Here is a 22,694-nt window from a genome sequence, read left to right as displayed (position 1 = left end):
TCCGTTGAAAATCGTGATTTGCTGTTATGGAAATCACAGTGTGTTAGTGTTTTTGGTTTTATTAAATGAAACATTTCCTTCTTATCAGCAACTCGGGATACCTTCACCATTAATTTTGTCTGTGATCCAAACTCTCAACCTGGCTCATTAAAACTCGTGCGAGAGGACTTGAGCACTCTATCCACCCACGTGCTCCACGACGTCTTGTTTGAGTTCTCCACTGCTCTGGCCTGCATCCCTGCTCCAGTTGACTGCGAGTTTAGTGGTATGGACACCCACATACACTCACAAAGCTTAGATTTTTGCAGCGAACTATTTAAAGTATTCTATCATCTGTTTATTATTGTCTCACCCTCAGTCTCTTATACATCTTTTTATTATTTGTCCAAATCTATTTCTTCTTTCTGTCATTTTTTCTATGTTTAGATGCCCATGGTAATAAGTATGACCTCAGCCATCTGATCCGGACTGAAGATGACAGCCCCTGGATTGCAGTAGATACAGATGGCAAATCACGCAGCTTTTACATCAACGTCTGTAAACCTCTCCCCTATGTGAAAAACTGTCCAGGTCAGTGTGATTGTCCAGCTCAAAATGGAACAATTAACACTTTCTAGGCTTTCTTGCTGATCAGTGAATATTGTTATTATTTTACCAAAAATACCTCTTAAGTCACTGATTCCAAACACAAAGTTCATAAAAACAACAAATGTAGTTGTTAAAGTTTTCATTCTTTAAATGTAAAGTTGCATAAGTTGGTTGGTTCTGCTACTGGATAGAAAGAAAATTAATCTGCAACTACTGTATTTTAGAAATTGTTTAATCATTTCACTTCACTTATCTGCATTTTTCTTGCTTCATAGAAACTTTTTGCATACATGTCAAAACCTCCCATGCATCCACTAGTGGGAACAGTGTGGATTTCTGTAGATCCTTTTTCCTGTATTTGAGTGTTATTGTCTCCACTGCAGTGGGTCCTCTGGGTGCATGTGGTGTGATTGATGGGAAAAGTTATAACCTGGGATACGTCCAGTCCACACCCCAGGTGGCAGAGAGTGGCTCCATCAGCATTGTGTACCAGAATGGAGACCAGTGTGGTTCAGAAACTCGCTACTCAACACGCATCATCTTCCAGTGTGATGACAACCCAGTGAGTATTACAGTTCTTAAGCTAAGTGCTTTTTCCTAAACCACATCAGAAAATGACACAAATACATTACAAATGACACAACACGTTACAGATATGAAAATCTCTTAGAAGTGTGTTTCACACAATTTTAATCAGTTATCAGTTTTATGTAAGAGCAGAACAGAGTTTTACATTCGGGTTCGGATGTTTCCCACAATTCTGCAGCTCTGTATACACATAGGCTCATTTACACTGCACATGAAAAACTTGCACAAGTCTTCAAATAATCACTGATAACGTGTCTGTCTGAATTTCTAGGGCTCCCCTATGTTTGACCGTAAAGATGGCTGTGAGTATGTCTTCATCTGGCGGACATCTGAGGCCTGCCCTATCAGGAGGTCTGAAGGTAAAAACAACTGTTTTGGTGGTGTATTTTAAATCAAAGTGAAGAATTGTTTATTTTAGAAGTACTGTATCGATCACCAGTATTGACTTAACGATAATGAAGGAAAACCACTAATTCTGTTTGTGTCACAAATTTGTCCCCGCAGGTAGCGACTGTCGCGTTCGTGACCCCAAGACTGGCTATGAGTTTGATCTGAGCTCTCTAATGGGAAAAGATTACCCTACCAGAAATGACAAGTACATCTACCACCTCTCTGTCTGCGGGAGCCTCCAAAGAGACATTTGTGCCTCAAAAATGCCTCATGAATCTGTATCTTCCTGCCAGGTGGAGGGAAACAACCAGAAAATAGCAGGTACAATTTGCTTGTTAATCTCAGTATATGTGTCATTGTTCAGTTTTCACCCACTTTTATGTGTGAAATTTATACATTGATTTCTATGCACTCAGGAATGGCAAACGCAAATCTGATCTATGTGGGAGACCAGCTCATCCTGAACTACACTGATGGAGCAGCCTGTCATAAGATATACAAAAGATCCACAGAGATCTACTTCTCCTGCCACCCTGATAGGCATCCTGTGAGTTTTAAACTTAAAAAAACAGAAATTCAGAAAAGACAAATAAATTCTAGTAAGTTTGCTTCATGTCTTAAACCTCAACTCGAGGTTGTTGACAGTGGGACAATATACAGACAATGGATGCCAATGAATTACTATTAGAATATCCGTCCTCTCATCCAATTCCGACAGCAAACATCTATGTTTTCCCCAAACAGTCAGACTGTTATTTTAATTTTTCTTTATATAGCACAAAAAACATTACAGCTCTAAAGTCATGGTGAATGATTGTGTGTTTTTGTTGCTACACTTGTCAAGGGAACACCTGAATTCATCAAGGAGACTCCAGACTGTACCTACATGTTCAGATGGCCCACTGCGCTCGCCTGCATCCCTGTCAAAACCACCAGCTGCTCCTACAAGTAACATCCTCCTCCTCCTATTATGTGTCATGTTCCTGTTGATTCTTTAATTGAATTTTGTTATTTCTCTTTTTTATGCTCACTTCTCATCCAGGTGTTAGTTATTCTTTGAGTGTCCAAGTCTGCCGTTGAGCTAGCTTTGTCGAGATACAATAATAAGAATGCTTTTGTAGAAATAACATAGTAATTTTTATTTTTTGTATATTTGAGTGTTCTGCCAAAATAAATGTTTGCTTGCTTGATTTTTATTCTGTGTCTGTTCTGTTGTCAGCGATGGCCAGGGCCGCTCATTTGACCTCTCCCCTCTGGCTATGGACTCTCGGAACTGGGTGGTGGAGTCCACCAAGAACACAAATGAAACATTTTTTATCAATGTCTGCAGGTCACTGGTGCAGCAGAAAGGTCAGTGCTTGCCATGATGATCTGTTTTCTTTACCCCTGTCTATATGCTCGGGAATAAACTATTACTATATCAACTATTTACTAAGGCTACGGCCGGAACGTTAGTCATGTAAATCAATGTAAATTGCAGTGTAAGTCATTCCTGTTCATGTGCTGCTCATCTTGCGCCAGGTTCATGGAAGTGTCCCTCCAGTGCAGCATCTTGCATGAAGAATGGAGATAAATATGTCAACCTGGGGCAGGTGAAGTCTGGTCCTACATGGGATGGAAAGGTCCTGAAGCTGCAGTACAACAGTGGCCAAGCTTGTCCTGATGGAAAGCGCAACAGGAGCAGCATCATCCGCTTCAAGTGTGACAAAGATAAAGTGGTGAGCGATGCTCTTCAAAATGAACAGAATGTATAGGCTGGAGTTACAGTGTATTCACATTAGGTATGTCTCTATTAGAGATTTGTGTTAAATTTAACCTTTGGAACAAAAGTGGTACAGATCCATGTCTATTATTTTTATATACGCTCAGGGAAGCCTTTTGTTCATGTGAATGTAGATGAATGAAATGTGTTTCAATCCCAAATTCAGGACTCCAGGCCTACTCTGATCTCTTCCATTGAGGACTGTGTGTACACCTTTCTGTGGTTAACAGCTGCTGCATGCCCTCTAAACAGCACCCAGCACGACAACTGCAGGGTCACCAACCCTGCCACAGGTCAGACACTCACAGCAATTACCATACCATCCCTCTATAAACTGTCTTCATTTTCTGGTAAAAGCCTGAATAAAAGTGATAAAACAACACGTATACATATACGTACATATGCATACATATAATAGATTATTTATTGCTTGGCATGTCAATGTTTTTTCTTCCAGGTCATTTGTTTGATCTCAGCACCCTGACAAAAGAAGGTGGTTACACTGTGTACGATCAGCAGCAAGACAGGAAGATGTTCCGCATGAACATCTGTGGAAATGTGACCAACACTGGATGCAGCCCTGAAACCGGTATGTACATCCATCCCTTGACTGAATCTCTGTGCAAGTTTTGAATTGATTAGCCATAATTTTGAAAAATAAACACCGCTCCACCTTAATTCTGTGCTTGAATAGTAAGTAATGTGAGATTATATCTGCACTAATTTAGGAGGAAACCAGGGTTGAAAAGGTTTGTAGTTTTTTTTTAGTTGTGTATTTGCTTATATGAGAAGCTTTACATGTGTCCAAACTGAAATTTATCCAGGAAGAAGAAATTCTAGCAGTAAACAAGGATAAAGAAAGATAAAGAAACTGTTTAGTTCTTTCCTGGTGACATGCATCACCACTCTCTAACTCCAGCAGAGATAAGCAAAGGGAATATAATGAAAGACCTGGAATCCCTGTACTTCTTAAATTATTGACTAGCTTGTAGTAGATGTTGTACAATAAACTGGAGGGAACTCAAAGAAGTTAATTTCACTTGTCATCACAATTATGTGAAAACTTACAAAATGTCAAATTTTCATTAAAACACACAATAATAATATACAATAGTGAGATGCATGTGCCACATATTTTTAATTTACATCTAATCATTTGGTAGACGCCAAAGTGACTTACAAGGTGCAGGGCAAGCTACAAAGCACCTACAAGGCAGAGTAAGCGTAAGGAGGTCTTGCCTAAGGACCCCTAGTGGAGGTAGGCCACAGACGTGATTTGAACCCAGGTCTCCCACATAATTAAAAAGAGAAAACACTGATCTGAGGTGTGTCAGAAACGCTGGTTTGGAGCAGTTGGTTAGATTACAGTAGCTCTTTTACTTTAAGCACTAATTTAAGCTCTAATATCTTCATGGATCTGTGTTGTAGCTGTGTGTATTAAGGACTCCACCACAGCCACAAGCGGTGGTCAGGTGAGCAGAAAACTCACGTACAAAGATCATGTTGTGGAGCTAACGTATGAAGGAGGAAGTCCCTGCCCAGCAAACACTAAACTTAAACACAGCTCCATCATCCACTTCATCTGCAGGTACTCTTATTCATACTGTGTTTTTGCTAGATGTACTTTTTAGTTTTGATCTTTCATGTTGGTGCAACTGTTTTCATATTTATTTTATTCTACAACTGATATTGTGCATCAAATGCAAAACAGTAAATTAATAAACTGACTGAAAAAATACATTTTGATACTTGAAATGTGCATTAAAAAGTAATATATTCATCATGTTAACACTGAACAATTTCTCAGTTGCGTTCTGAAAATATGCATTATTTTTCTATAGGCCGCCTAACATGGGCTCAGCAATCTCAGAGCCAGTTCTCATTGACTCAAATGCTGATACCTGCACACACACCTTCTCTTTCCATACACCTCTTGTGTGTGAGCAGCCTGTAAGTATGTCTACGTATTTGTCCGTCAGAATTGGCACAAATAATTCAATAATCATAAGCATAATAGTAATAATGCCAAGAGTTTACCAGTGGGTGCTTTATGGATGGATTATGTATCTGCATTAACCCAGAATGACACTAAACCTGTTCTCAGCATGTGTTAGGTGTGTGCTGTCATAGCTACCTATTCAAGTAGCAGGTTGACATCACTAGATAACTGCCTTACAAATTCTGCAAAAACATCCAGACATGGTCATATAGATAGATAGATAGATAGTTATAATCACTGCCTTTGTTGTGAATATATTGACCTTTGGATACAGTAAACAAGTACAGCTTTTACATTAAGAAGTTATTTTGACATAATCATGTGGAAAATGTCGTGCATTCCATCACAAATTAGCACTAAATTGGCCATTTCACTGAACAAATTGTATTTCAGATAAGTGTAGTCTGCAGGCAGACCATAATCAGCTTCTAGAGACTTCTCAAGGATAATCAAAGAAGACAGGAATGTGGCATTACATTTTTTTGATGAAGTAGGACCCTGAGATTGTCTCTGACTCACTTGTTCCAAAATAATTCTTAAACCTCAGGTGCATTTAAAAGACCAAATGTTGGAGGAAAATATTGCATAGCCATTGTAGAGTTAACATTACAGTATAAAATGTTTGAATTCCTTTAGTTTGAGGTAGACTTTGACCTACAGTCTGCTTTTCTTCTTGTTTTCTATTATTGTTGTTATTATTTTTTATCTTTTAGGTAAAGTGTTCGGTCCAGAATGGCTCCTCTCTTATAGACCTGACTCCTCTGATTCATGTCAATGGATACTACACAGCAACAGGTCAGTGGGTTTATGTTTCACATCGGAACTTTTACACATGTGCACATATCAAATGTCTCTACAAGAGACAAAATGTTAAACACTGTGTCCCATTCGTGTCCTTTCAGATGAGGCTGTGGACCAAAGTGATGAATCTCCAGACTTCTACATCAACATCTGTCTCCCTCTGAACCCCATCCCTGGGGTCACCTGCCCCCCGGGAGCTGCTGTCTGTTTGGATCCTGATAATGGACCACCAGTGGTGAGAGCCCTTTACTTTGACCTCACTCACAACACTTTGCCACCTCATGGTCCCAGCCCTACTCGACTCGTCATTTTTGGTTTTCCAAAAGGCAGAAGTTGTGCGCAGTACCTGGTTCATGTTGTCTTAATCCTTCTGGTTACTCATTTCACATTTTACTATCACTGCAGCAAATGGTCACGTCTATATTTTATTTAATTTTCTTGTTTATTCTTAAAGGATATTGGACGGGCTACCAGTGGTCCTGAGATCAACAGTGCAACAGGGGAGGTGTTCCTCACTTACAACAGCTCTACCATGTGCGCTGCTGATCCTGCACAGAACTACACTTCAACCATTATCTTTACCTGCCAGAGAGGCCTCGAGCTGGTCAGTCAGCACTTCAATGTCCTTTTAAAAGATAAAGATAAGAATATGTACACAATGTTTTTCACCCTCTTTCAGTTTTGAACTAAGCACCAGCCTTTCTATCTGCATCCAGGGCTCTCCACAAATGCTAAGGCTGCAGGAATGTGTCTATTTGTTTGAGTGGGCGACACCTTTAGTTTGTTCAGATGCCACTCACACCAGCGGTTGCAAACTCACTGACTCCCAGCTCCAGTTCACCTTTGACCTGTCAGTCCTCACTGGTGAAGTCCAGGTGAGCTCCATATGCTGAAAGTTGCACCAGAATATTCTCTGAACCTTTTGACATTGAGTTATTTTGTATTAGACTAAAGCTGCAATGTTTTTCTCTATTTTTGCTATGCTCTGTAAAACAGAATGGAAGAGAACCGAGAGTTACGAGTTGAAAATTGCAGTAAAGTCATTTCTTTGTGTGTTAACGTAGGTATCAGGGTCCTTGGGCACCTACCACATCAACGTCTGCGGCTTAGTGGCAGAGCCGGCCTGTAAAAGTAGTGCAGTTTGCCAGGTGTCTGGTTCCGGTTCAGACAAGGTAGCATCATCATTTGGCATCCGTGAGGCCATGACGATGGACTTTAAACATGAAGAGCAGGCCATTCTGATGCAGTATGGTGGGGGGGACACCTGTCCAACAGGTAAGTCCTTCACAATTAAGTTATAAATTCCTCTTAAATATTAACTTTTTTCCTGGTAACAGATTTTAACTTGATTTGATTGTGTCTTTAAAATCTATTCAGTATTTGTAAAAGCGCTACTAATGTTTCCCTCGACCAGGATTTGTATGTTAATGTCTTTTTGTAGATAAAATATTTTTTTCTATTTGTTTGTTTTAGTGACAGAGAAGGAGGAGAAGTGTGTGTTCCCCTTCATTTTCATGAAGAAATCGTATACAGAGTGCACCAGCAATGGAAGGACAGATGGCAAGAAGTGGTGTGCGACCACAGCCAATTATGACAGGGACAGGATGTGGGGATTATGCGTTACAGGTAACAGCTTTTGGGCAGGAAAGATGAAGCACATTAAAAAAACATAAAGATGTGAAAGCCACAACTTCACAACTTTGGACTCCAGCTACAAGCACTGAGATCCCTCAATTACTCGTGATTAGAAACCTGACAAGAAAGAGTTATTTTGCAACTTCTTGGCAGTGGTCCCAGCCCAGAGGTTATGTCACAGTGTGATGTCTTGACTTAGAACAGAGAAGCAGAGTTGTTGAAGAAAAGAGTAACTTGTGCCGATAGATGACAGTGGCCGTTTTCAGACAATCATTTATTTTAGTGGGGAAAGAACAACCCAGGCTAAGAGTTCACTGAAAAGTTACTAATCATGTGTTTTTGACTTAAGGCCACAAATTCTGCAAGACTAGTTCCATCTCAGAAATGGGCTGAATATTACAAAAAGTAGTTTTGAGTAGATTAAAATGTTTCTTCTAACATGAGAGCAGCTGTTGGTTTAAATTAATTTTGATATAATATAAAAATCAACTTTCAGACCTTGAAAAATTCCCACAGTCAGATCAAACTTCTGTTAATGACATGTCTTTCATTTTTGTCACATTTTCAATTTCCTTTTTTGTTGTGTAGTAATGCAGTTAAAAGCAAGGCAGTGCAGAAAAATAAATCTAAATACCCATGGCAGCTGATCATTATTTTTCTCTAATACTGTCTTATTTCTGTCTTCTCCAGGCTCTGGTAAACGTCAGTCCTCCATTTTGTTCACCTGCGACCACTCTGCAGGCCATGGCTCCCCACAGCTGCTTGCGGAGACGGCAGGTTGTTCTTCCACTTTCCAGTGGAAGACCAATGCAGTCTGTCCACCGAGGAAGATGGAGTGTAAGCTGGTTAGCCAGCATCAGACCTTCGACTTTCGATCTCTGTCCTCCCTCACAGAGCCGTGGAAGTTTAAACACCAAGAAGATTCGTAAGTCTGGTTTTACTTATAGTATTGTAATGCTAAAGGTTCTTTTGTTAAGAAGCATGCCTGTTAAACGACCACACAAACAATGAACAAAGTGAATGTGTTCTTCAAATCCAAACACCTGTGTCTTCATCTCCTGAGTGAATTGAAATATGATGATCTTTCCTGTTTTATTGTCGTCAGATATTACATGAACTTGTGTCAGGGAATCCACGGTGGATTACCCGGGTGTCCAGAAGCAGCGACCGTGTGTCGACAGACACCATCAGGACAGATCCAGACACTGGGCCGGGTTTACACACAGAAAATGAGCTACACGGGTGGGTGAACAAGTCAGAAGAGTTTCAGAACAGCTGATCTTCTTTTTGAGTTTGGAGATAGTTATTAATGTTAACATATATCTTATAGTCAACAACTGGTGCAGTCTTTACCTTTTAAACAAAGTGAACAATTACAATTACACATTTGTACAGTATGTCGTGTTTTTATTTGCATCAATAAAATGTTTATGATTGTCATCCTGCAGATAAGAAGATCTTTGTCAATTATTCAGCCGGAGATGATGTCTGTGGAAACGGCATCAAGGCCAAGACAGTGATCCAGCTGAACTGCAGCCCCACAGTTGGACACCCCGCACTAATCAGGTAACATACAATGAGATCAACTCGTAAAAGGTTGTAGTTTTGCATCAGTTGCACAAAATATATGTTCAGAAAAAATCTCCTATGTAGCAGTTATAAGAGTTTCCAAAATTGTAAAGTGAATTATTACCTACAAAACTCACTGGACAGTGATTCGCAGAGCGGTTGGATAATGGCCCAGAGTGTGTTTGGCGGCGTGCAGTCTGTTCACATACTCATGTTCCTTACTGTATAAACAAATAACATTCAACTGTGACATTCATTTACTCTTTGGTTCAGCATTTCTAACTTCAAGTTAATGGCAGAACAGTGTGTAAAGTTAAACTTTCTCTTGTGAAATCATCATTGGGCTGCATTACATAACATTTCTCATTGGTCAGCAAATCTGTTATCCACAGTGATGATTGGCTGAATTTGGTACACAGTAAAGGTTTATACTGCTTTATACTTTCTTTTATGTTGATATTTTTTCTGTATATTTGTGTTTTTACTAATTCCAAACTATATTTTATATTCAAACCTGTATGTGCTGTCCTAATATAGTTAATTACTTTAATTTGTAATGTGTAAATATCTCTCAGCTGTTTAAATTGGTCATTAAATGTGTTATATTTTATTATAATTGTTTTGTTAAACACGCTCCGCTAACAGTGCATTTCCTTCTTTGTGAGCAGTTTTGATGAGGCGTCATGTGAGTTTGTGATTCGCTGGGAGACCCGATCGGCATGTGCTGTGAAGCAGCTTGAGGTGGAGATGGTGAATGGAACGATCCAGGTTCCAGACACTGGAGCCAATCTCAGCCTGGGAGCACTCTACTTCAGGTAACACAAGCTCACACATGTTGTCTTAATCCTTCTGGTTGCTTTTTACGTTTAAATGTGTTGTTTTTAGTTTAATAAAGCAAAGGAATATATCTGTATGTCACAAGAAATATGTTTAATTTAATGTTTGCTTCAGGCCTAAAATACTTTTTTATATATTTGTTTTTTCTTAGTCACCATCAGGCGTCTGGAGACATCCGACCCAACGGCGACCGCTACATCTACCACATCCAGTTATCCGGCATCACCAATGATTCCCTTCCCAACTGTGTTGGTGCCAACATCTGCCAGGTCAAACTCAACGGATCCTACAGGCGCAGGATTGGGTCGTCCAGCAAAGCCAAGTACTACATTAAAGGTAGTAACGGTCCATTTCTACAGATCAAACCTCCTTAGATAATTTTCTCCATTTCTCCAGACACTATGTTTCCTGTAGATCAACTCACTATGCTAAATGTTGGTAGAAGCATGTAACAAGTGTAGTTATGTAGTTTTATTTTATGCTTTGACTATAATTAGCTTTGGACACAAGTATGAAATGTGCTTCTAACTAAAGGTAAAACTAAGTGGTCCAGTAGTACCTACATGCAGTGTGACCTGAACAGTCTTTTGCTGTCTTGTTCATTCCTGACAGTTGTACAGTCGTCTTAAAAGATGTTTTGAACATTACAATTTCACATTCATGCCACAACAAACTCTCATCTGCTTTCCATCAGGAGGAAACCTGGATGTGATGGTGCCTTCTGAGTCACAGTGCGGTCGGGAGAAAACTAAGAAAGTGTCATCTACCATCATGTTCCACTGTAATCCGTCAGCTGGGATCGGCATTCCCGAGTTTAAGCTGGAGACGGATGAATGCCAGTATCTGTTTGTGTGGCACACGGATGCTGTGTGTGGTCTTATGTGAGTAACGACTGTAGCACTTAATCCTAATGTGGTAGTTTAAAAAGTAGATTTAAGTCTAAGTATAAATTGTCTTGCAGAACTGTTGACACACAGTCATACGATGACGGCGACCAGACTCCAGCTCTTTCTAAGCAAAGCCATGCTGTGGGGGTGCTGCTGTGCCTCCTATTGGTGGGTCTGTCTGTCTGTCTGCTGGGGCTTTTACTCCACAAGAGAGAGAGGAGGTGAGGCCACAGACCTTCCTTTGACTGTTCTTCGTTTTGTCTTTTTTGGTTATTGGTCTTTTTAGAACTTTTCACCATGGTACTGTCTCTTCTTTCAGGGAGCTAGTCATGCAGAAGGTTGCTGGTTGTTGTAGGAGAGGAAATCAAGTCTCCTATAAATATTCCAAGGTAGGTTGATTAAATGACTGAATGAAACACAGAGCTGCTGCAAATTCCTACTACTAACTGTTCATTCAATCCCCAGGTCAACATGGACGAAGAAGGGGGTGAAGAGGAAATGGAATGGCTGATGGAGGAGCTTGAAGCACCTCCCACGTCATCTTCCTCATCTTCCCATCGCAGCAAAAGTAACCATGGCAACGGTCACATAACGACCAAGCCGGTGAATACAGACGGTCTGCGCTCATTCTCGATGGACGAGCAAGAAGACGACAGCGAGGACGAGGTGCTGAGCGTCCCGGGAGTGCGGGTGGTCAAGTCCTCTGGACTGTCCAGGCACTCAGGGGCCCATCGCAGTGCCTTACTTCAGGTGAGTGCCGTGTCAAACCAGGTGTCACTGTGCCCCCGAGCTTGGTGGTGCTTAAAATTAGCAACGTCCTGTTATGTTCTCATCCAGAAAGTTGTGATGCTGAAATTCTTGATATGATAGAAGTGAACTTTGGCCGAGCCGACCTTTGTAAGTGCAGAATGAGACCAAACACAGTAGAAGACAATCAAGAAATGATCGTTTTTATTTTAGCTGATCTCTTCCTTGGTTTCAGGAGGAGAGTGACGAGGACTTGGTCGGCCTCCTGGATGAGGCCGACAGGAAGAGGAAGAGCAGCAAACCCCGCTCTTCAGGCCTTAACCACGGTAAAAATATGGCAGCCAATAGGAAAGGGGAGGAGGATGACAGTGACGAGGACCTGCTCAGGGTGTGATGTCACTTCCTCGTTCTCGACCCACCATCCAATCTGAACTCTTCTTTCTCAGTGAATGTCTCCAAAATAGCAACAACAGTGAAACACCAACAGCATATTGAAGCAGAAACCTTTCCTCTCTGTCTGGGATTTTTTTTTTGTTGTTGTTGTTGTTGTTGTTGTTGGACTGCACCTTTACTTGGCCTACTCTGACACTCTATCCAGTCACTGTCTACAAACTGTCAACGTTAGCATTCTTATTTATTTACTGATTATTTAAAGTGTTCTTCCAATGATTTATGACTTACTTCCTCTAAATTGAAATATACTTTTCTTCACTACGGCCGCTTCACTTTAGCCACATTTATCTAATAAAGCCCGAACAGGCCTGTTGAGAATCAGCCAAAGAAGCACGCGCTGCATCTTTCTCAGTGTGTCGAGGGAAAAGATGTAGATGAATATTAAATTATGTGAAGTCTTCTAGTCTTTTGAAATTAAGCTGTGCCATTACTTTAGCACTTTATTTTAGCATGTTTTAAATGTTTCTTTGCAGACTGAAGAAAGAAAACTACCTTTTGAGGTTGATTTATACTTTTGTTCTAATGTCCACTGGCTCATTTGGACTGTATTTGACAACTGTGGTGAAATGGACAGTTATGTAGATCAATAGTGAAATCATTCGGCAGATTTTGGAAGAAAAATTATTGCTATCAAACAAACAAACAGGAAACTGGACCAGTTCTTTATAAGTAGGCCGTAAAGGTGCCTGCTCGTGCTGTTTCTAAAAGGGAATGAAGACATTGGTTTGTCTCTTCTTGCTGTTTACAGTTGCTATAATAGCAGATTTTTTCTCTTTCTTTCCCCTCGAAAAGAAAGCGTGATGCCTTTTTGATTATGAATTTATTTTGCATTTTCATTAATGAATCGTGTTCGGCGACACTTTGATTTTTGTTTTTTTGTCAGAGACAGTGTAAATAGATGTTAATGTTCTATAATATGGACGTTTGGTTTGTTGTCGTCTTCACCGGTGAATTGCTGACACGTTTGTTTTTAAGGTATCTGGTTGTCTGAGCTGACTGACTGTACGTATGTAGAAAATAGAGATGGCCTTACGTATGAATGGATGATCAACAAGGACAGAAGCTGAAACTGAAGCTTGAAATGTTAGTTTAGTTTGTGTTGGTTTGGAAGTCCCCCCTCCGTCCAAAGCCATATGTCTTCAGCCACCACTGGCACTAATGTATGAAAGTTGGTTGGTTGTTTAGTTGTTGTTTTTTTTTTTTTTTTTGCACGCTCTCGTACATTAATGGCCCAGTTCTAGTTTTCAGGTCTGTTATTGTGTCAAAATTAAGATTTTAAGTTTTCAGCCCCATTTTAGCCAAATGCTAAAATTATGATAAGACTAAAGAAAGAAGAGAAGAATAAACCAAACAAGAATGCAGACATCCCTCTTACATTTTACTTAGTTTGTGCTTAATAATCAAACTAGTGTTTTCACAAAGGTTGACTTTAGTGACGCAGCAGCCAGGACAGAGGCGTTTTGGTGAAGTCTGTGGTTTCACTCATTTCTAAGGTGAAATCAAACTGACAGCAGTGTTCTCGCACAAGGGTGATTCACTTACACAGTATAAACACAGAGTATTCGGGTTCTGTCTCACTTACAGGTTGTGTTCATATATTCCCACCAGATGAACTCTTAAGACGTCGGTGAAAAAGATCAACTGTTGAACCTTTTGGTAAATTCTCATCCTCTAGTTCTAGAGGTTGAAGTTTACTTACTAACTTTAACACAGTGGCGTTGTCTGTGCTCTTTGCAGTATTTTATCTTCTCCAGTGTCCATAATAAGAAGCAGTGTTTTCTAAGACTCTGAGACTAACAATAATTTTCATTGTGAATCAATTTGTATGATTTTAAAAACCAACCACAGTCCAAAGTGACATTTTCAAAGGTCTTTTGTCCAAACATCAATCTAAAACATAAGTGAAACAGCAAATTATAACATAATTTGTGAAGCTGAAGAGGAAGAAACTTAAAGAATTGTCAAAAAAAACTCTCAATGAACTAATAAATGATTTAGTATTTAAAAAAAAATAACTTGAGGTCCACTTACTGACTCTTCTGTATGATGACTACTGAGCAAACTACTGTATCTGCTGATTAAGACTCTGAGATGCAGTTGAAAGTCAACAAGTGGACGTTAAGATATCTTTTTATTCACTTTTGATGTTTCTTAGTATTCAAGTCACAGAAACTAAAGTTACTAATAACGTGTATGACTGTTGGTAAGATCTCTCCTCAGTCACCATTCAGGGTCTTTCTAAAGCTTTGTAAACAGGTTTTACAAAAACACGTTTTAATAAGATGCCACAAATCAAATGGTGAAAAATATGTTAAACTGGCATCAGCATTGGAAACATCAGTGTTTTATATGAGAGTCTGGGTTGTGCCATAATATACTGTAACAGTGACATTTAACTTCATCATCTTCCTTTTCACCTGCTGCAGGTGTTCACAAACTAAAATAGAAACTGTTCAGAAGCATTTTCACATCTTGCACTAAGATCTCACTTATTATAAAAGTTTTCTCTGTATTACTTCACAGAACAGTCACATCATTAAGCTAAAGGTACGATAAGAGGCGTTTTACCCAAACTTATTCCATATTTGAGAACGTAAAGGCCGAGGAGATGGTACAGTACATGCACAGAGCAGGTTTCCACAGAGCAGTTAAGTTATTGTGAAGTCCTGCTAAATGTAAAGTCAAATGAAACTTGAGCTTATTGTTTTACCGCTTTTATTTTTACATTTTAAACTCATTCGATGTGTGACGTTCTCTACAAGACTCTGTTCTCAGGGTGCTTAAAGGTTAATTAAAACATCTACATGTGTGGCACATCTGAACAGCCGTGGTAGCAGGTGGTGCCGTTGAGTACGTGAGTCCTCTTCCATCATTGCATAACGTCGGTTTCTGCTGTATTTGGCACCAAAGTTTGTGTGGCTCTTCTGCATGGTACTCTACTGAACTGTCTGTTATCTATGAAGATGCTAATGGACAATCTTGTGCTTTTTTTTTTTTTTACTGTTGGTCTTGGTTTGAGATTGAGATCAACAGTAAAATTCAGAAGCAGAACACAGTGACAAAAAAAAAAAGCCCAAGAACGTGATGATTCGGTACGATGGAGGATTATTGTTCTGTTTTGGTTGGTGTAAGTTATGTTATATGATGATGTTTTTCAGCTCAGCCTGTTTTCCTATTTAAAATGTATGATGATGATGTAAAAAATATTGCATTATTTGAATAAATAAGAGATCCGCTATTTATTTCTGTTGTTGTTTAATCGTCTGCTTTGACTAATGGCAAAGACAAGATGCTGTAATACTTGAAATCTGAAAAACCTGTTTCCCTCTTTGAAGATTCTAGACTTTACATGGACTCATCTCTAGTGAGCAGGAACTGTCTCTTAAAGAAAACTTAAACATTCACTAACATCATAACTCCACATCATCATCCTGTAGCAGTTACTGCCAAACGTTGTTTACTGCAAGATATTGCTCAGAGGCAACCAACGAAAAAGAAATGTATGGTTGTTGTTTTTAATGTACTACTATACGGCTTTGCTTACTGGAAGGGCAAACCCCCCAAGTCAGAAACCTCTTTCTTTTCAGCATGTGATCGTTTTTGCCTGAGGGTAACGCCGCGCAATAGAAGGGTGAAGTTCCTTCCACTGGAAAACATGTTTTTCTTATATTTGACTTCACTATGTCGATCTCAGTTGTCTTGGTAAGAACGACCAATGTGCAGAGTTTGATTCTACAAAGGTTCCTCTGAGCTTCCTTTGTGGGAGCTAATAACTAATAAGTGAGAGCAGGCATCATAGAGAAATATGAGATACTTAGTTTGATCTAAATTGTTTTGTGAGAAGTGATTAAACTGTTTTGTTGACAAAACCATATAAGACACAATTTATTATTCAAGTCAGAGACTTTATAAACGTCCTAACATCTGTTTCCACCACAGGAACCTTTTGACAAACTAGTTCCTGTACCTGTGTTTCCACCAAATGAACCAGCGTTTAAACGTAGTGACGAGGTGGAGGTTTATGTCTCTGATCGAGGGTTCGTACCTTTCGGAAGGCTTTTAAAAACCTCCGGTGCACATATAAAGCCACCGACTGACACACTTTTGATACATCAGCAGCCTTTGCTTCATCTTCATGAGACTATGTGAAGTGAAGGTTTGTGGACTTGACTTCCTGGGAAAGTCCTGGGAAAATAGGGCGTTTAATGCATGATTCTGGAATGACTGCCTCGTCTCAAACAACTTGAATCTATACTTGGACTTGCCCTAAATACCTAACCCCCTAAAGATCAGCTATTGTTCAATAGAATAAATGAAACCATTCATGTTATCCTGGAAAAAAAAATCCAGTGTTTCAATGGCGTTCTCTGTTTTTGTAGGTTCATTAATCTCCTGACAATTCTTCCATTTCTTTGTCAGTAACGTCTCTGTTTCATGTCGATGTCCAATCAGCTGGTTAACTCACGCTGGCAACTTATGACCCGACTGCTGCAGGGATTCTCAATGAGAGTGTGTAGCATGAGCCCAGTAACATCCTCTGTACAGTTTCCAAAACTGCTTAGCGTAGCCACATGGAGTCTTTCTAAGGACCTGTAAAATAAACTTCAGCAAAAGACATTTTGATCACAAATTAGTAGCAGGAACAGCTTTTTATTCCTGACTTACCTTCCACAGCCTATGTACTATACATTTTCTATAAACCTGTGTCCATGAGATCTTCATGTCTACTAGATTCCCAGAAACTACATCAGCTTGTTCACTGATTGATGGCATTGACTGATGCATGAGATACTGTACACACACACACACACACACACACACACACACACACACACACACACAGGCTGCACGAGCTGACTCATTTCTCCAGTTATGTTAATATACTCCTGTGCAGGCTGTGCAGGCTTCATGCTTGGTTCAAACACACACAGACTTCAGGAGAAGTGATAGCAAATGTGTTTTAATGCTCCACTGCACTGCCTGCAGAGCAGTCGTGTTTTTCCTTGAACCTTTGCTCCTCCTTGCCCCGTTAAAAACCCAAAGTTGAAGCATTTCATTGGCCACTCTCTGTAGAGGGGGACTGAGCACACGCTGTGCCGGCTGCAGACTGAAGTGTCCCTTGTAGTTGTTTACCCAAAAGAAAGTAACTTTCCACCAGCCATGACCACTTTTGATGACATCTTGGAAGAAGCCGGGAAGTTCGGCCGCTGTCAGAAGCGTATCTTTGCTTTGCTCTGTGTGCTGTCGGTGCCTTTTGCAGGTGTGTACGTCGGCATCGTCTTCCAGGGGTTCACCCCGGATCACTGGTGTCGAGACTCGGAGGTGGTGGAGTGGAGGCAGACATGTGGCTGGAGCCTGGCAGACAGTCGCAGGCTGATGGTGCCTTTAGTCAACAGCTCTGACGTGCTGCAGCCGAGCAGCTGTGAGCAGTATGAGGTGGACTGGAACAGCACAGCCTTCACGTGTGACACTGAGGAACTAGACTTCAGCAAATCTCCCATAACTGCCTGCAAAAGAGGCTGGGAGTACGACTATGAGGGAAGACGGTCGTTTGTTACAGAGGTCAGTGACGAGATGTGGCGGTGGGTGAACTGCAACTTCTCTATAAAGACCTTCTGTCTTGATGATGATGATCTTATCATCGTGTGTGTGTGTGTGTGTTCCCAGTTTGACCTGGTGTGTTCCAATGCGTGGTTGGTGGACATGTACCAGGCCACTCTCAATGTGGGCTTCCTGGTTGGGAGCATTGCTATTGGTTACCTGGCAGACAGGTAAGTGATGTTTTGGTTTGTGTGACAGTAAAAACTTAACTCATTGTATTAAATTCCTTCAGTCGTTTGTGTCTCTGCCTCCAGGCTCGGCAGGAAAATGACCTTCCTCATTTCCAACGTGTTGAACGGGATTGCAGGGATCCTGGTGGCCGTGGCTCCGAACTATGTGTCTCTGCTGGTTTTCAGAACGCTCTACGGGTTTGGAGTTAAAGGCGGCTGGGTGGCTGGATATGTGCTGTGTGAGAACAACTTTTAACCTCACAGCTTTTGTTCCGCCAGCGTTTCACTTCTTGATTAATGTTGACTTTTTCCCTCTCTCAGTAACAGAGATCGTAGGGGTGGAGTTCAGACGTACAGTCGGAGTATTGTACCAGATGTTCTTCAGCGTCGGCATCCTTCTCCTCCCTCTACTCGCTTACTTCATCACTGACTGGCGTTGGCTGCAGGCTGTCATCACCATCCCATACATCCTCATGTTGTCCTACTACTGGTGAGACACACTCTGTGTTTTTAACTTCTCAGATCCCATCCACATGTTAAAAAGCAACACAGACGCTAAATAAATGGTCTGAACCATTATTTAATAGTTATTAGCAGATACAAGGTGAGCTGTGTTTACTAAAGGTGCATCACAACAGGACATTTTCTATGTCAGATGTGTTGTTGGTCCTTGGGTGGTAAATAGGAGACTCCCATTCTCTGGACAATGAACTGCTGTATTCACAAAAGAGGTCATGACCTGGCTCACTGCTGATACTGTGTCCGATCCTAAACTTAAATAGAACCAATTGGATTCTGTGTTTTTCAATCTTCTTGATTTAATATATTTAAAGTGTGCTGACTAATCTTAATGGGTGTTTTGTGTCTGCAGGTTCATCCCTGAGTCTCCAAGATGGCTTCTGTCTCAGAACAAAAAATCCAAAGCTGTGAAGATCACGGAGGACATGGCCAAAGAAAACAAGATGTCTCTGTCCAAAAACATCGAGGTAGCTGCTGGTTTAGCAAAGACGCAGAACTCATTCACCTTTTTACTGATGTGTGTTCAATGACTGTGTGTTTCCATTTATTACAACTTTTACTAGAAAGTTGAAGCAGTTCCCTGTGAAATTTAAAGACTGCTTATCTAAAAGGCAGCAGGATGAATACGTCTGAGTTAATGGTCAATAGTTAATTCTCACCTCCATTTGACTTCGTAGTCTCTGACAGATGATAACGCTGACTCCAACACCGCCTCCTTCATGGACCTGATCAGAACTCCGAAAATAAGAAAACACACTTTCATCCTCAGCTACAACTGGTGAGTTTTCAGTTCGGCCTGAACTCTTCACAAAGGAAATTAAACCACCGGCACCTTTGACATTTCTCTCTTTGCCTCCTGCAGGTTCACCAGTGCTGTTGTCTACCAGGGTTTGATCATGAGGCTCGGGATTCTGGGGGGAAATGTCTACATTGACTTCCTCATCTCTGGCCTGGTGGAGTTCCCCGCTGCGTTCCTTATCCTCTTCACCATCGAACGCATCGGCCGGCGCCTTCCCTTCGCCTCCGCCAACTTCGTGGCTGGAGCCTCCTGCTTCATTACTGCCTTCATTCCTGACAGTGAGCACATTAAGATTAAAAAAAGAAATGACCAAAACAATATATCATCGAATTAGGATGTTAAATAGTTGAATAAATCCTGTTTGTACCTGCAGGTATGTTCTGGTTTAAGACTGTGGTGGCCTGTATTGGTCGGCTGGGCATCACCATGGCCTTTGAGATGGTGATTTTTGTAAACACTGAGCTCTACCCAACGTTTGTCAGGTAAACTAAAATCTGAACGTAGCATCTGATGGTTTAACATCATCAGTCACTGTTAGAAGCAATGTTCAGATGAATGAATAGTGGAGGCAGAGCGTTGGAATCATGTGTAACTCCACACAGTCACTTTAAAATGAATCGTGCGTCTGTCTGTAGGAACCTGGGAGTGTCCGTTTGTTCCACTCTGTGCGATGTTGGCGGCATCGTAGCTCCTTTCCTGCTCTACAGACTGGCGGTCATCTGGCTCGAGCTGCCACTCATCATCTTCGGTGGGTTTTATAGTGTGATAACGTGAGAACTACTACGACTTTAAGTAGTGGGCATTAGTGGAAAGGCACAGTGACATGGTCGGACAAATGAGTGGGCAGCTTAACATGAGCAGATGCAAGTGGTGACAACTGCTGGTAGGAACAACAGAGCAAGATGAACATGGATAGGACAGACTGTTGAATCACAGCACAGCAGCTCAGCCTAAGCAGGAACATACTGTAGTATTTATTCTTTGCTCGAGTGAGTCTTTAAAGTATGTTGGGTCGGTTTAAACGTACAGTACATTACAGCTAGAGTCTTTACGAATGTTCTCCCAACTTGGACTTTGCAGTTACTGTAGGAACGTGTTCATTCTGTGCTACTGTGAAGTACTCAGGTTATTTGTAAGTCGATGCAGCAGCTCAACTGTTCTCTGCAGGCAAAGAACCTCTGGATCCAGCAGTGTCTGTGAACAGATTATATAGAGGTTATAAAGTCAAATTCATACATGTTTAGAGATAACTGGTCGACCCGTACGATGATCATATGATCGTGATCACAACAAAAACATGTTTAGACTGTCTATCAACATCCCCTCTGGCGGCTCCTCAGTCTCTTCTTTAAGATTAGATCTTCCACTGTGTGAGTTGGATTGTTGAGTGTCTGAAATGCAGGTTTCAGATGGTTATTTTTACGCTGATCAGTATATATCACATGTCAGTGTTGTCTCCAGACAAGTGTTTCTCACTGTGTCTACTCAACTTTAACTGTACTGTACTTAATTAGTAGACTGGGAGTTCAATCAACTGGATGTAAAATCAGCATCAATAACAGCTAATGAAGGTAATGAAGCTAATGAAGATATGATATATTCAGGGTCTCTGGCCTTCCTGGCCGGTGGTTTGGTGCTGCTGCTCCCTGAGACTCGAGGCGTGCCGCTGCCCGACACCATCGATGACATCGAGTTCCCCGACAGGTGAGCATCCACTGAATGAAAAACATTAGCATCAAGTTTTTTCATTCTGAAATACAGCGAAGACGCTGTCACAGTTTTTCTCTACTTAACTTTTCTGTTTCTCGTGTTCAGGATGAAGGAGAAAGTTGCACAGAAGGACCAGCAGTTGACCAACCTGCTGCCCAACAGCGATGCATCGACCGACAAATGTCCAGCAGCCGTGTCTGCAGAGACGAACGTGTGACACAGAACCGGAGCTCTTCTTATTGGCGTTTAACACAACACTAGGGAGTTGTGCTCACTGTGTGAGGCGTTCACGGCCCAGCGTGACACTGACTCTGTTTGAGGCCAAAGGTTTGCACATCGGAGGTGGGGGCGAATCCACAAGTTAACCAGACCTTTACGAAGAACTCCACCTCTTCCCTTTACTAAACAGACACAGTAGGTGTGTTTAGGTGCCTTTCATTTTGTTAGAGTGTGTTGTCTTTGATCATTTCTTGTTTTACAGTGTAAATTTAAGGTGTCACTCTGCCTCTAGTGGGTGAAGCCCTGAACACTTCCTCAGGTCTTCACCTGTGCTCTGGGTTCACTCATCACAGGTGTGTGGAATCACCACTTACTGCTTCGAGCCTGAACATGTGCTGATATGTGTTGGTGTTTTGTTTTTAATGTGTTATCCTTTATTCATTAAACACGTTTTGTTATTAACCGTCCACCTCGGTGCCTGAAAGTGGATTTATTTTATGCCACGCTGCGTTTTTGGATGACGGTGAACTGTTTCCTGTGTAAGCAACGTGTTTATTTAAACTGTGAACCTCCTGCAGTGTTTCTTAGTGACGCCTTAGTGATCTAGAACAGATCATTTAAAACACATTTGTGTTGAAATATTGTAAGAAACAACACTGCTTTAGTGAAAAGGTGATTTTATGCTGCACATGACAACATCAGGACTCAACCTGTGCCCATCGACTCCCTCATTTCAGAAAACCAAACCTCTGTGTGTTTACTGTACATGTTAACGTTTTCTGTGATAAGACACAGTTTGTGCAGTAAAATGTTTCCGCTCTCTCAGGAACAGACACCTTGAGTTTGGTCTCCATTATTTTAAACAGCTTGACTTAAACCGAAATCGAGTATTTGTGTTCTATAACGTACAGTAAAAGTCTGCGCCAGGTCATTGAGAGCCGTTCATACCAACTGTCCCCAGAATATGTTTGAGCTGAAGCAGCTCTGTGAGGAGGAACAGTCCAAAGTTCCTCCTGGATGTTGTTCAGGTCTAATCCACAGCAACAGGACGAGCTTGTGGATGTTATTGTTGCCAAAGGGGGTTCAACCAGTGAGTAAAACACTGTTTCACTTACTTTTACAACTACACTTTGTGTGTTTTATAAAGACAGTAAACATCAGGCAGTTTGTGATTTATCAGCTTGGAAATATTGTTTTAACAATGATGAATTAAACATGATCAGTTTATGAAGAAAACAGGAAAAATACAAACGGAGCCACAACTTTTCTGGCTGTAGAATAAATCAGAGACATCTGACCTACATGTTTTCAGACCTCTGCTCAGGGCTCTGATGTAAGAAACAGATGCCTCTTCATGTCTCTGTCCTAACTGTCCCGCATGTTCCTGCCATTTAGATGATATGATATTGTACTGATTATG

At 41.0% G+C, this 22,694-nt stretch overlaps 2 protein-coding genes across 2 annotated transcripts in view; both read left to right on the top strand.

Annotated features, from left to right (window-relative positions):
- The window catches only part of igf2r (insulin-like growth factor 2 receptor), a 31,457-nt gene extending 15,959 nt beyond the window's left edge, over positions 1–15,498 (top strand). Inside the window, exons 23-51 of the mRNA XM_026340830.1 lie at positions 89–265; positions 427–570; positions 972–1,150; positions 1,448–1,535; positions 1,681–1,887; positions 1,983–2,113; positions 2,411–2,514; positions 2,786–2,916; positions 3,088–3,284; positions 3,495–3,621; positions 3,786–3,917; positions 4,757–4,916; positions 5,170–5,278; positions 6,041–6,122; positions 6,230–6,363; positions 6,583–6,732; positions 6,845–7,003; positions 7,193–7,403; positions 7,602–7,754; positions 8,454–8,688; positions 8,869–9,005; positions 9,212–9,329; positions 10,001–10,147; positions 10,321–10,505; positions 10,864–11,050; positions 11,131–11,277; positions 11,376–11,445; positions 11,522–11,806; positions 12,039–15,498. Coding sequence (XP_026196615.1) covers positions 89–265; positions 427–570; positions 972–1,150; positions 1,448–1,535; positions 1,681–1,887; positions 1,983–2,113; positions 2,411–2,514; positions 2,786–2,916; positions 3,088–3,284; positions 3,495–3,621; positions 3,786–3,917; positions 4,757–4,916; positions 5,170–5,278; positions 6,041–6,122; positions 6,230–6,363; positions 6,583–6,732; positions 6,845–7,003; positions 7,193–7,403; positions 7,602–7,754; positions 8,454–8,688; positions 8,869–9,005; positions 9,212–9,329; positions 10,001–10,147; positions 10,321–10,505; positions 10,864–11,050; positions 11,131–11,277; positions 11,376–11,445; positions 11,522–11,806; positions 12,039–12,197 — 4,445 coding nt within the window. The 3' untranslated portion in view covers positions 12,198–15,498. The remainder of the gene's footprint in view (positions 1–88; positions 266–426; positions 571–971; positions 1,151–1,447; positions 1,536–1,680; positions 1,888–1,982; positions 2,114–2,410; positions 2,515–2,785; positions 2,917–3,087; positions 3,285–3,494; positions 3,622–3,785; positions 3,918–4,756; positions 4,917–5,169; positions 5,279–6,040; positions 6,123–6,229; positions 6,364–6,582; positions 6,733–6,844; positions 7,004–7,192; positions 7,404–7,601; positions 7,755–8,453; positions 8,689–8,868; positions 9,006–9,211; positions 9,330–10,000; positions 10,148–10,320; positions 10,506–10,863; positions 11,051–11,130; positions 11,278–11,375; positions 11,446–11,521; positions 11,807–12,038) is intronic.
- A 1,838-nt stretch (positions 15,499–17,336) lies between these two features.
- Positions 17,337–21,741, top strand: LOC113149268 (solute carrier family 22 member 2-like). The gene is made up of 11 exons (XM_026341249.1): positions 17,337–17,818; positions 17,924–18,027; positions 18,112–18,266; positions 18,349–18,517; positions 18,899–19,013; positions 19,224–19,324; positions 19,409–19,623; positions 19,719–19,827; positions 19,981–20,093; positions 20,950–21,049; positions 21,161–21,741. Exons 1-11 carry the CDS (start codon positions 17,417–17,419, stop codon positions 21,270–21,272), a joined length of 1,695 nt encoding a protein of 564 aa, XP_026197034.1. The 5' UTR covers positions 17,337–17,416; the 3' UTR covers positions 21,273–21,741.
- Positions 21,742–22,694: the final 953 nt, after the last annotated feature.

The sequence above is a fragment of the Anabas testudineus genome, chromosome 24, assembly GCF_900324465.2.
Source record: "Anabas testudineus chromosome 24, fAnaTes1.2, whole genome shotgun sequence".
Classification (NCBI taxonomy): Eukaryota; Metazoa; Chordata; class Actinopteri; order Anabantiformes; family Anabantidae; genus Anabas; species Anabas testudineus.
This window is presented reverse-complemented; position numbering and strand designations above follow the sequence as displayed.

Excerpts from the sequence above, each read along its gene's own strand:
- LOC113149268 (XM_026341249.1), top strand. The coding sequence starts at position 17,417 with ATGACCACTTTTGATGACATCTTGGAAGAAGCCGGGAAGTTCGGCCGC. Across the intron at positions 18,267-18,348 it reads GGTGGCTGGATATGTGCTGT|TAACAGAGATCGTAGGGGTG; the intron begins GTGAGAACAACT and ends TCCCTCTCTCAG. Across the intron at positions 19,624-19,718 it reads TACTGCCTTCATTCCTGACA|GTATGTTCTGGTTTAAGACT; the intron begins GTGAGCACATTA and ends TTGTACCTGCAG.